General features: G+C 35.6%; 1 protein-coding gene across 1 annotated transcript; it reads right to left on the reverse strand.

Moving 5' to 3' along the window:
* Positions 1–964: 964 nt before the first annotated feature.
* LOC144980248 (uncharacterized) lies at positions 965–9,972 on the reverse strand. The gene is made up of 3 exons (XM_078927871.1): positions 9,785–9,972; positions 5,557–5,710; positions 965–3,553 (listed from the first exon to the last, which is right to left on the reverse strand). Exons 2-3 carry the CDS (start codon positions 5,693–5,695, stop codon positions 2,196–2,198), a joined length of 1,497 nt encoding a protein of 498 aa, XP_078783997.1. The 5' UTR covers positions 5,696–5,710; positions 9,785–9,972; the 3' UTR covers positions 965–2,195.
* Positions 9,973–14,693: the final 4,721 nt, after the last annotated feature.

The following is a 14,693-nucleotide window of genomic DNA, read 5'->3' on the forward strand; positions in this document are numbered from 1 at the left end:
GGTTCTCAGCTAAGGAACACTGGGACGGGTCATCAGCTCGGCACTACTGGCTAGTGTAAAAAGCATAATATTTCAAATCTCTAGAGAATCAACAAAACGCGATATTTTGTGCGCAGGATAGCTGATTGTACTGTGTTGTGTTATAATTGTTACTAATTTAATGGCGGACTTCCGTGATTGGAGTCCATTGCTCATAATATAAATCTAAAGGTAAATTTGTGTGAGTTTATTCGACTTATTACTTCTCTTTACTAGCCTATCCTGCTTCTTTGGTTTGTGATTGTATTTTTGACAGGGGATATTTTTTTTTCTGTAAATCCTCTGCCTGTTTGTTCTTGGTTATTTATAATTTAGCTTATGATATCTTTAGGTTATGATTTTGATTGACATTTGTACTATTTTTGTTAGATTGCTTGTTTTTTTGTTTCAGCGGTCTCTCATATAACCTCAATTGTGTTGGAAGAGACCTAAAGCAACAAACAAACAAAAAAATATGATGGCACGTTCTTTCGAACAAATGGTGTTTTACGAAGAAGGAACGAATAGAATAGACAGTATTCCGTAGAGATGCGTCAATGCTGGTGTGTGACCAATTATCGGTATATCTTTTTCGCCAGTGTTTGCATTAAAACCGGAACTGAACACTCAATGTTATTTTGCTGTATGGAAAACCTCAAATCATCGCAAAAAAATATTGCGTCATTCAACGTACGTGATTTATCTTCTAATATTAAGACTACCAATCTTATCACCGATTTAAAGAATTACAATCTCAATATGCCTTCCAGAAACGAAACGACCCGAAACAACCAGACCGTGGAAGGGAATCGACGAATAACCTTTCCACACGAAAACAGATAGGGGGCTTGGGGTTTCTAATATCTCAGGCATGGCTACCACAACAAGAAACATACGGGATCATTCATGATAGGCTAGTAGTATTAAAAATTAAGAACTCTGCAAATATATTAAAAAGCAAAAGATCTACAATAATAATCAACAGTCATATGCCCACCGCAGTATCAACAGTAATCGACGTTGATGAGAGAGAAAAAAAATATGAAATGAAAAATCTCATAAACGGACATAGAAAAGAAGATATCATACTGGTGGGAGAGAGATTGTAACTCAAAAATAGACCAGAGATCAGAAGGGGAATGCTGTCTTGGCACCTATTCTAAAGGCAAAATAAATGATAATGGCTAACGTCTAATTGATTTTTGAACAAAAAACCGAATGTGCATTGCCAATTCGGCATTCAAGCATCCATCTAGACACATAACCACATGGGAAAGATCAATAAGAGTGGATGACAAAATATCATAAATATTTATAACCAAATTGATGATGTTATTGTCCCAGAACGTAGCACAAACAACTGAATAATGCAAGGGACATATTCTGGAACAAACGTATGTTAGAATTATCGTAAACTCGACTTAATTATTATGTGCTATTGTTCTCTTTTTATTATAAGTTGTGCAAGACCCGTGCGGCAGTATCTACTAATGAATAAATGTTCTTCCGTTTTTTCATCCCTCAACAACCAAGACGTGACTTAAGTTTGTTCATTAACCATACTTCTTTTATCTACTTTTATCTTCTTTTATTACCATCGTCATGAATAATCATCAGCCATCAACAGGTTATGGGCCCTGTCACAGGCACAGACTATTATTTGACGGTGACGAAAGGAAGTATGAGTTGTGGGGAATAAAATTCCTAGGGTTTTTGAGAATCAGGGACCCGCATTCTGTTTTTACCAACCTCGAAGATGATTCTACCGTTGTTGACAACAATAAAAACGCAGTGTTTCGCTGAATTGGTTCAAATCCTGGACGATAGATCATTGTCTCTTATCATCAGAGATGTGAGAGACGACGGAAGAAAAGCTCTTAAAATATTGAGACAGCACTACTTGCCAAAAGTTAAGCCACGAGTCATTGCGTTATACACTGAGCTCACCTCATTAGTTAAAGGGGACAACGAATCCGTTACTGATTACATTATTCGCTCGGAGTCGGCCGCTTCATCCCTTCGTGACACAAAAGAAACCATCAGCGATAGCCTTCTTATCGCCATGGTGATCAAAGGCTTGCCCAGCAGCTACAGTTCTTTCACAGCGGTTATCGCACACAAAGATCGGTCTCTAACATTTGCTGGGCTTAAACATCCGCGTACGGCGAGACATTTTATTAAGGTCTCGAAAATGTTTCGACTGTACTGAGGTTGGTTCGGATTCCTGAACTGCCAGAATGAGTAACTAGGCCTAAATAATAATCAGTATATAAAGTACCATCCCCGAAAACTTGGGCACCACTGCACCCTGGACAAGTGTCAATGTCATAGCAACTTGTCAACGGGATGTCAAATGCCGCAGTTTCCAATTTTGATAAGCAGAAAGATGGACTAATTCCTTTAAAACAAAATATTGTGCCATGAGGGAACGTCATAATATTCCATAATTTAGTTCGATACGGATAATGGCCTTTGGCATCTCGTGGGATTAAACAATGTAGGCCAGAGACATGGAATACAAACTCATCAAAGGATTCACGCCATACTTCCTTTATACATTTCGGTAAAAAACCTTTTAGAATCTCAATAAAACTCCTGGGCACTCGAACAAATGCCATGTCACGACATTTAAAGACTTTGTATTTATTGATCTCGTCTTCCCCTACTAGTGACTTCTTATCTATTTGTGTCAAATCTGCAACATATTCCAATGGCAGATGAATTTTTATGTCAGATGTACTTGTGTATTGGAATGGCAGAAAATGATTTGTAAAATGTCCAAATGTAATGTGCTTGCTACGCCCATGGGGATGGGATATTATAAAGCCTCTTGGGTAGAGCCTGATAGAAGGCAGTTTATGGCGCAATGGAGGTAAGTCAAGACGATCATGACTAACACACCTTAAAAACGTCACATCCGTCCTACATCGCTTTACCACATTAGTAGATATAATATACTGATCATTATCGTCATCTTCATCATCATCATCATCATCGTCATCATCAGCAACATTCAAAATTGATACCCCCTTAATATATTTCACTGTATCCCTATTTGGAGAATCAAAAAATAACTCAATTGTCGTTTTCTCCAACTCAAGCTGGTCAAATACAACATGCGTTGTTGTCTTCACTTTCAACTCCGTATACCCTATCTTTGGATCACCGCTGTTACGGCAATCCTTGCAAGGGCAGGCTTTGCCAGGGACTGATCTACACTGGTATATGAATCCTGTTCCAAAAATACCCGCCACCTGGCGTCCTCGCTTGTTGGCATTCGGATATGGTTTAGTTGTATATGGATAGTAATCCGGCCTCTTTTCACTGATATATTTCACCACAATTTTCACGGTAAGGTCAATGCGTTGTTTGATAGATTCCATATGGCGTTCCGATCTCCACTCTTCTGGCAGGTCACTCATTTTTAATTCATTTACTGGAATAAAATTCTTATGACCAGGGTTTTTCTCACATCTGTCAAATGGTTCACCATTCTCGGGAGTCCCGAAACAGCACTCTTCAAACTCTGCTCTAACTGTAGAATGAAATGTAAGGATAAAGATGGTAATGATGATGATGAGGATTATGATGATGATGATGATGATGATGACGATAATGATGATGATGATGAAGAAGATGAAGATGGTATTAAATAATAGTGATAATAATAACAATAATAATAATAATAATAATAATAGTAATAATGATAATAATAATAATAATAATAATAATAATAATAATAATAATAATAATAATAATAATAATAATAATAATAATAATAATAAGCATATTTATATAGCGCCTTTCGTCGTGACATCAAAGCGCTTTAAAAAAAAACAAAACAAAATAAACAACAAAAAAACAAAAATAAATTCAAATATAATTCAACCAAAGTATCAACACAAATAAGAGCATAAAAGGGCATCAACACATCATCAATATAAATGTCACATACAATACATTTAAAATTCAATTAAGTAAATATTTCCTGAAAAGATATGTTTTCAGGGCTTTTTTGAAAATGTCAATTGAGCTCGAGAGTCTCACAGATTGAGGGAGATCATTCCAAATCGTGGGTCCGAATTTCATAAGAGACCTGTCACCAAAATACTTAAGTTTAGTTTTAGGAGATGCTAACAATTTTGAATCGTGAGATCTAAGATTTCTCAGAGGTACGTATGGTTGGAGTAAGTGTTGAATGTAAAGAGGGACAGAAGACTCAAATACACCAAAGCAGATAAGGGCTATTTTATATTCAATTCTAGTCCGGACTGGCAGCCAGTGGAGGATTCGAAGCATGTCCTTTGTATCATCGTAATGAGATTTTCCCAGGACTAACTTAGCCGCACAATTCTGTACTCTCTGGAGCTTGTTTATTTTGTTATTAGGGAGACCAGCGAGCAGTGAATTGCAGTAGTCAAGACGTGACAAGACCGATACAGAGACAATTATCTTCAAGGTGTTGAAATGTAAAATTATTATTATTATTATTATTATTATTATTATTATTATTATTATTATTATTATTATTATTATTATTATTATCATCATCATCATCATCATCATCATCATTATTATTATTATTATTATTATTATTATCATTATTATTATTATTATTATTATTATTATTATTATTATTATTATTATTATTATTGTTGTTATTATTATTATTATTATTATTATTATTATTATTATTATTATTATTATTATTATCATCATCATCATCATCATCATCATCTTTCTCTTGCTACCTTTAACCGAACGGGAACCCTGAGAGCTTATTTGGTAGAGTACTGGCTTCACACGCAAAGAAAACGGGATCGATCCCGGGTACAATCCCGGGTGTAGCCGAGATTATTTTTTTTTTTTTTACCCCTGTCTCTCCCTTAGTGATTGGGTAGCAGGAGCTATTAGACGTGGCGAAAACTCCTTCGCAATAGAGAGTCGATAGTAAACAGTTGCCACTGTCCGTTTACTGCTATAGAGACCGGGATAAACTCCGGTGCTTTGGACCTTATGGCTCGGAAGGACAACTTACTACAATCAACAAAATGTCATCATTTTTTGTTTGTCTTTTGTGTCTTATGAAGAAGGCCAAGAGTCGAACGTTGTTTGGTTTTTGTTGTTTCCATAGGGGTCTCAATCTGGTAACTTCTCGGTGTAAACAAAATGAAGGGAAATAATTCTTAAATCAAAAAGACACCCCCCAACCCCCATATGTTGTGCGGCTACGTGGTCTAGTGGTTCAACACTCGCCTTCCAGACCAGTTCAGGGTTCGTGTCTCATTCTGAGTCGCTAATAGTTGAGTCCTTGGCAAATGCACATTCTCTCGCCGTACCCATGTGTAAGATAAGTATTGGCTACGATGTATTTGTCAAAACAAATATTGTAGTATCGCCTATCAGGCCTCATGATTCATTCAACTGTTAAATGATGCTGTTGAATAGAGAACAATTAAAAAGAGCTTTGAGTACGTTTAGTGGATATTGCCTGATTTAAAAGCTTATTTTTTAGTACTGATGTTACGTATGACTTACAAGGGTGATCGTCTTTAACCGTATGATGCCGTTTGGGCGATGGTAGTACAGGGTGTCCATCTTCAACCTTGTGATGCGGTCTTTCTAACGAAACGTTGTCATGTCTTCGTGGTAAAATCTTTGGTATATTGTCATCCATGTTTGTGTCGTAATCCTAAAACAATAAATAATAATAATAATAATAATAATAATAATAATAATAATAATAATAATAATAATAATAATAATAATAATAATAATAATAATAATGATAACAATAATAATAATAATAATAATAATAATAATAATAATAATAAAAATGATAATGATGATGATGATAAAAATAATAATAATAATAATAATAATAATAATAATAATAATATGGTAAAATAGAGGAAAAATACAGTCGATGCCTGTTAAACCAACAACGGATAAAATAATAATCATTGATAACCTTGACCTTTGATTTCCTCATTGGTAATCACGAACAGACGTGCGTTGAACATTCCCCTTTTCTATCTGGATTTATTGTTCTGTCTTCATCATTGACCCATGAAGGGTTTAGTGGTCGAAACATTACGTGTTTAGTATTTCATTCTCTTATTATGGGAGGCTGTCATAATCAGATTTGTACTATACTTTTTACAGTCTAAACTTGCATGTAACTTCATATTCCCGTTCATTTGTACTATACGTTTTACAGTATAAACTTGCTATTCACTTCATATTCCCGTTCATTTGTACTATACGTTTTACAGTATAAACTTGCTATTCACTTCATATTCCCGTTCATATGTACTATACGTTTTACAGTATAAACTTGCAATTCACTTCATATTCCCGTTCATATGTATTATATGTTATACAGTATAAACTTGCAAGTAACTTCATATTCCCGTTCATTTGTACTATACGTTTTATGATGATGATGATGGTGATGATGATGATGATGATGATGATGATGATGATGATGATGATGATGATGATGATGATGATGATGATGATCAGAAGAAGAAGAAAAAGAAGGAAAGGAAGAAGAGGAAGAAGAGGAGTAGGAGGAGGAAGAGGAGGAGGATGAGGAGGAGGAGGAGCAAGAGGAGAAGGAGGTGGGAAATAACAGACCTGCCAACCTTCCCAGGATGAAAAGTCTATTCTATAACACTAAAAAGTGTATTTTTTTTAGAATAAAAAAATGTATTTTGTCCGCACATGTGGAAAAAAAAGTGCGCAGTATACAAAAAATTATATAAAAGCTAACACCAAACCCAAATTAAAACAATCTCCGATCTTCATCATTCAAGCAATCTCTAGTGATTACAAAATGATTGATTTATCGAGAACCTAAAACGTAATGAGCATTTTAAATTAGTACATGCCTCAGAAATTGCAATATAAAAGGGAATTGCTATCGAAACACTCAAAGAAATGACCAAAAGACCCTTAACATGTTGGCAGTACTGATGCTAGTGTCAGTGGAAGAAGTGGTGGTTGTTGTAGCGATGGTGCTCTAGTTGTGGTGGTGATGATGACGGAGCTGTGGTGGGGGTGGTGGTAGAAGTGACGTGGTGGTGATTGTGACAGTGACAATGCTGTAATGGCGGTTGTAGAAGTGGTGATGGTGATGGTAAGAGATGCTGATGTGGAGATGATGATGCTGATGTACCAAATGAAGTTGTGATGGTGATATCTGCTAGCCCAGTACATCAGTTATGACTAAGTTTTGAGATAAAATATCTGGGCGAGTGGTCTTCAATTCAATAGATGACATTTGGCAACAGTAGCAAGATAGTTCCATATATATGCTTTCTAATGATCCATATCTCTCTTTCTCTCTCTTTTTTTATTTTGAGCATTCACTACTATTACTACTACTACTACTACTACTACTACTACTACTACTACTACTACTACTACTACTACTTCTACTACTACTATTACTACTACTTTTTCTACTAAATACTACCAATACTATTACTTTGGTCAAATGATAGGAAATCCGCAAGTATGTAATATGCAAAGACAAGTTAAATACATCTAAAATGGTTCTAGAGAATTCATTTTGAACCAAATACCATTCCTAAAGCTGCTCACTTTGTAATTCAAGACTCGTACAAAATAATTAAGAAAAAAAAAGATCATTATAAAAAAATTATAAATTAAAATAGAGTAATTTTAGTTATTATAAAGGGACATAACCCATTTATGTTTAAGCTTATTAGCAATACAGTTTTTAATCGAAGGCTTCATAGTCAAAAATTTTAGTTCAATTAAATTTTCACTTAGAAATTTCTATTTAATAAGTCTCAAAAGCTTAAATGTTGTCGGAGACTATTTAAAGTATAAAAAAAAGCTTATATGAATAATTCTATGCAAATCCTATGCAAAAACAAAAGGATAGAAGAGAGAGAGAGAGAGAGAGAGAGAGAGAGAGAGAGAGAGAGAGAGAGAGAGAGAGAGAGAGAGAGAGAGAGAGAATAAAAAAAAATAGAGTGAATGAGAGAGAGAGAGAGAGAGAGAGAGAGAGAGAGAGAGAGAGAGAGAGAGGGAGAGAGAGAGAGAGAGAGAGCGCACAGACATGATTTGATGTAAGAAGGAAAGAAAATCAACACATCCCTAACAGGTTACTAGAGAATATGCCATTGGATAATCTGTGTGTGTTTGATCTATTGAATTCACAGCAATGCTTGGATGTTTTCTATCGGAATATGAGGAACACCAACCACATTCACGATAGAACAAAAAAAAGTGAAGAATTTACTATGCCGTCTTTTTCTATACTCAACATGGCGCTGAACAAAAACTCATACTATAATTTTCTCCTTAGTCTTTTTTTTTCTAATTCGATGGTTGTTGACGTCTTGGAATTCCGTTATAATGTTGCCAAATATGCCAGGCAAGTAATAAGAAATATGCCAAATAATATGAAGAAAATGCCAAATCTATCTAAGCATCAATATTAGTCCTACAATTAAAAGTACGTACTGCGACATGAGTAAATATATTGATTTCATGTTTACAAAAACGGAATACTTCTTGCACACGTACCTACGGTAAAATCTAGCAAATTCGAAATGAGCGTTAATCTGTAAACCAACCAGGTAAAAATAAGCGGTATGAATGCACACCAAAATTTCAATATGTCACACCTATTTTAGCCATGCCAAACGACTTCTAAAATAAAGGACAAGTTTTAAAAATTATTTTGGCCTTTGAATCATCAAATTGGCAATCCTTTTCAACGGAGCTGAGTTGATATTGGGAATTCCCAATTATTAGTAATCCCATTCACGAGGAAAGTTGGCGCAGAAAGGAAAAATCAATAAAAACATAATATGACTTGGTAGACAGATGGGGGGGTGGGGGTTGGAGAAATAGAGAGAGAAAGAGGAAGGGAGAAAGAGGGGAGAGATAGTGAGGAGGGAATAAAAAGTGGGGAGAGAAAAAAAAAAAAAAGAGAGAGAGAGAGAGAGAGAAATGGGATAGATAGAGAGAGAGAGAGAGGACAGAAAGGAGGGAAGAGAAAATGAGGAGAGAGAGAGAGAGAGAGAGAGGTGGGGGTGGAGGGACGTTAGAGAGGATAGGAGAGCGAGCAAAGTGTGAAGAGAATAAGTGAGTAGAGAGAGAGAGAGAGAGAGAGAGAGAGAGAGAGAGGGGGGGGGGGGGGAGGGAAGTTGGCCAGGATGGAAGACAAAGGAGAGAGATATAGAAAGAAAGAGAGGAAGAGAGAGGTACACAGATGGAGAGAGGGTTGAGTGAAGATAGAAATAAAAAGAGAGAGAGAGAGAGAGATGGAGATAGAGAGGTGAAGGTAAGAGAGATGGGATGGGAGGGAGCGAGAGAGAGAGAGAGAGAGAGAGAGAGAGGGGGGGGAGTGAGTGAGGATGGAGAGAGTGCGAAGAGGAAAGATAATAAGAGAGGAGAGAGAGTGGGAGGGAAGTGAGTAAGGATGGGAGAGAAAGAAGAGAGAGAGAGAGAGATAGAAATAAAGAGAGGAAGATATATATATATATATATATATATATATATATATATATATATAGAGAGAGAGAGAGAGAGAGAGAGAGAGAGAGAGAGAGAGCTGGGGGAGAAGATAGAGGGGATAGGAGAGAGAGGAGAGAGAAGGAAAGAAAAAGAAGAGAGAGAAAGAGAGAGAGAGAGAGAGAGAGAGAGAGAGAGAGAGAGAGAGAGAGAGAGAGAAGGGGGGGGGGGGGGTGATTTAATATAAGAATGAAAGAAAACGACAACTTACTTAATAAGTGGCTGTAGACTATAACATTCGACAATCTCTGTGTGATGAACGTGGCTTAAATCACAGCAATGGCCGTCTGTTTTTCCTTAAAAAATAACACGAGGAACCCGATTAAAATTTACAAACGTTTTAAGAATAAAGTGAAGAAATTAGTCATTCATTTCTATACACTACAAGGGACAACAACCAGCTCGTCTTAACCCATTCAACCATAACACCGACTATATCCGTAGTTTACCCAGGGTTACTTTTACCCCATGCCTATTTAATTTATTATTAAATTTTTTTCTGAGACAAATTATAGGCGTACTATCAAAGCTAATGTTTTAAGTTTTTGCATGTTAATGGCAGTTGAATAAAACTATCTATGTACATGCTCATTTTTAATACATTTTTTTTTTTCATTTTTTAAAAGTAGCAAAAATCTCTAGGATTGAGTGAGTTAAACACTCAAGTTAGTTCCATTGCCTTTTCTCCACAACCAAGTAGTGAATCGCACTCGTCTTTTCATTGGTTCGTTAGATATTTTTTGCAAAAAATGCCAAAAGATTTACAGAAATATGCCACATAATATGAAAGCTGCCAACTTTTGAAAGTATCAATTATTCTAAAATAAATGCACATAAAATGGAAATTTAACTCAACTTTCTTATCCAGCTGCCATGAGTAATTGTCTTCATTTCATGTTTACAAAACTTGATCACTTCTTGTAAACATAAGGGTAAACATTTCTGTATTCAATAAAAATAATGTTTATTTTGTTAACAAACGAGATAAACATACGTGACATGAATTTCAAAAAAGTACCTTGAGTATAGCGTACGATCCACTAAACGTGCTCAATGTGCTTTATAAATGGTCTCTAGCCAACAGCTGCCTTAAAATTATAGGACGAGACATACCGCCTGTTACAAATATTTAATTTCTTTTCCCACTGAGATTACACTGTTAATGACCAGGTACTCGTTTTACACCGGAGTACAGTGAAAGAATGTAAGTAAACAGCATTTCCCAAGGACTCAACTTAGCGTTGCTGAAAGCGGGAATCAAACCTAGGACAAAAGAAATTCTAAAACGCTAAACGAAATGTTTTTCCATGCAAATCAGCTTCAAAGAGAAAAGCTAGGTTGTTTTTTTTTTTTTTTTTTTTTTTTTTTTTTTTTGGCCTTTTGAACACCAAGCTGGCAATCCTAATTATCATGTGAGGAGGGCTGTAATATCGGGATTTCCCGAAAATGAGTTAATAATTGCAATTGGGAACTTTTATGCTATTATTAGTACCACAATTGACGTCATTTTGGGGGCCGATAAAAACAAACCCTAGATATATCAGTGGTTTACAAGATAGCATTCGTGACGTCATAAATGAGGTTAAAAATATAAACGACTACAACAAATTATTGCGATCTATTATTGACCGTGAGGCACCGCCACAATGTCGGGTCGTATCGAATCGACCACACTCGCGATGGTTCAATTCCGAGATAAAGGAATTAAAGAGAAAAAAGAGACAGGCTGAAAGGAAATGGCGAAAGAGTGGCCTAACGGTATTTAAAGATATCTACAAAGCAGCTAAGTCGGCTCTTTATAACGCCATCACATGCGCAAAAAAGGCCCACGACAACGAAACATTTCAAAGCATTACATCTTGCAAAGAACTGTTTTCCACCGCAAACGACCTTCTTGACAGTAAGAAATCCACACCCCTTCCAGCGTCTAGAAATAACACCGAACTAGCTCAAAACTATTTCCACGACAAGATAAAATCCATTAGGGAAAACTTAGACAATACATCATCATCATCGTCACCGAGCTTTGGACCATTCCATGGAACGCCACTACATGTTTTCGATCCAGCCACTGAAGATGAAGTGAAGTCAGCCATTTTAGATAGCCCATCAAAATATTGTGACTTATTAGACCCCATCCCAACTAGTATTCTTAAGACTTGTATTGAAGAACTGTTACCAACAATAACTGAACTTATAAATAATTCGTTGGTCTCAGGTAGTGTCCCCGACTCGTTTAAACGTGCCATTGTTAAACCACTATTAAAGAAGTCCGATCTAAATGTAAACGAACTGAAAAATTACAGACCTGTCTCCAACCTTCCATATCTATCCAAAGTGCTTGAACGCATTGTGTTAAAAAGACTTTTGTATCATATCCATCTAAATAATTTAAGTGAAAATTTCCAATCTGCCTATAAATCACATCATAGCACTGAAACTGCCCTTTTAAAAGTATGCACTGATATTCTTAATAATATTGACAAAAATCATGTCTGTTTATTGACTATGTTGGACCTTTCGGCTGCATTTGACACCATTGATCACGAGATACTTATTAAACGATTAGAAATTACTTTTGGAATTAGAGACACTGCGCTTAGTTGGTTTAAATCATACCTAACATCAAGATCTCAGTCGGTTCTGATCGATGGCGCAGTATCAGAAACATTTCCTCTAAATTACGGCGTTCCGCAGGGGTCTGTCCTTGGTCCTGTTATTTTTACTCTTTATACTCAACCTCTTTCGGATATTTTTGTTAAAAATAAATTAATGTATCATTTCTATGCTGATGACACTCAGATCTATGTAAGCGATATCCCTAGTAATATCCCATCATTAATTACCGTGTTGAAGACTGTATTAGAGATGTTAAATGCTGGATGGAAATTAACAAGTTAAAGCTGAATAATGAAAAGACAGAGGTGATGGTGTGTGGTAGAAAAAGTGTTTTGAAAGATGATTTTCTGAAGTTTACTCTAAATATAAATGGGTGCACAATTAACCTCTCAACGTGTGTGAAAAACCTCGGGGTAATGCTAGATCAACATATGACTATGCAGGCACAGTTTGATTCTCTATGTAGAAGTTTGACAATAGGCTTAAAAAGAATTGCTTCAGTTAGACCTTTCCTAACAAGAGAAGTAACATGCAAACTAATAACATCTTTCATACTATCTAAAATAGATTACTGTAATTCGTTAATCTCGAATGTAAGCAACGATAAAATATCACGCCTTAAAAGTATCCAGAATGCGGCTGCTAAATTGATTTTAAGAAAGAAGATAACATCCTACTCGTTGCCACTTTTGTATGAGCTGCATTGGTTACCAGTTAATGTGAGAATCGAATTCAAACTAGCAGTATTGTGCTATAAGTGCCTTAATGATCAAGCACCATTGTATATTACTGAATTTTTAGAAACTTATAAGCCAACGAGGAGTCTACGTTCTGCACTAGATTCTACAAAATTAATTGTTACAAATAAATATAAATATAAATTTTACGGCGGCAGATCGTTCAGTCACGTCGGACCTTCCATCTGGAACTCTCTTCCTAAAAGAATAAGAGAAGCGCAGTCCTTATCAATATTTAAATCAAAGTTAAAACACCATCTCTTTGTTAAAACACATCTTGATTAATGCATCTTTGTAATTTGACCCCAATATGAATGTTAATTTAGTTTATGTTATTATATCATTATTTTATATTATTTCCGTATTTGACATAGCATGTGGATGTATTATAACATATCTTGTATTAATGACTTTATGTTTAGTTATTACATTGTTGTATAATGATAATATTATGTTGATGTAGTTTGTATAATGTTTCATTTGTATAATAATGTCACTGTATTATTGTTTCGCGCATTGAGCATCACCCAGTGATGAAAATGCGCGTTATAAATGTCATGTATTATTATTATTATGTTGCGTCGCGTCGACTAAATAACTACTATTTTTAAACCGGGTCATTCAAGCATTAATACCTCGGCCATAAAAAATCGTACAGAGCGAAATTTGGTATCGTCTTAAAGAGGAAGGTTCTGGGTGGGGTTCCTGACCTCCCATAATGGGCAGGGAGGTACTTACTGTGTCTTCTATCCTCCTATATCTGTTTTCCAACTTGCTTTCTGTCTTTGTCTTAGAATGAGATTACTTAGTTTTGTCCTGGCCCCGGCATGTTGGCCTTCCTGAGGGGGAAACAGTCAAATGAATAGTTATTGTTTTGGGAGATGATATTTTTTTCTTTGTAAATCATCTCTCTGTTATATATTATTGTATTTATTATTTTTAATGTATAATGAAATGTAAGCATTTGAGTGTATTCCTCTTTGTTGGATCGTGTGCTTGTGTCGAGGTGAGAATTACAGGTAATCCCAGACTAAGTACATTGATGGTATGCTCTTGGAATCTACATCTGATCCCTATTTGTTCCCAGTTCCCCTTTGTATTCCTTTCTCTTGGATGCTTTAATTGTAATTTTAGAACTTTTTACTATCCCATTTTCTTCCTTTTTACTGGCGCTGATATAACCTAAATGTGTTGCAAGCGCCGTAAAACCCTTAAAAACATAAAAACATAAAACAAAGAGGACGGTTATAGCTTTTTTATCTAAACCGCTTCAACAGTTTTAAAAATGGGCATTAAAGGTAGAAAAATGTCATACCACTAGACCACATAGCCGCACCCCTTTCCTTACCAACGATAGGGAAATCGTCACATTTGTCACGATGCAACCAACTTTTTTACTCGTTTAGATTTATGTTGTACCTATATCACAAAGTTTGAAGAACATTTTTGTTATAGTTATAAGAACTATACACGATTATGTATAAATAGTATGCAGAGGACGTCACTCATGCGTTTGTTATTGTTTTTGCCATCCACGTTTGTGAGTTGTTCTCACTAAACTGTATTAACCAGACTATAAAAGTTCATGGTTACACAGAGTTTGTGTGTTGGTCCGTTATACTTCCGGATGGCAATGTTGTGAACTCCTTGGCCAAGCGCATTATATCTATAGAATGTTCTAATACCCTTTGAGTTAGTTTTAAAATCCAATTTTAGGATGTGTGATAATGATGTTTTGAGGGAAATCTGGAAAATGGTCGGTAA

This window comes from Berghia stephanieae, chromosome 9 (genome assembly GCF_034508935.2).
Source record: "Berghia stephanieae isolate SIO BIC M18660-M18661 chromosome 9, UCSD_Bste_1.3, whole genome shotgun sequence".
Lineage (NCBI taxonomy): Eukaryota > Metazoa > Mollusca > Gastropoda > Nudibranchia > Aeolidiidae > Berghia > Berghia stephanieae.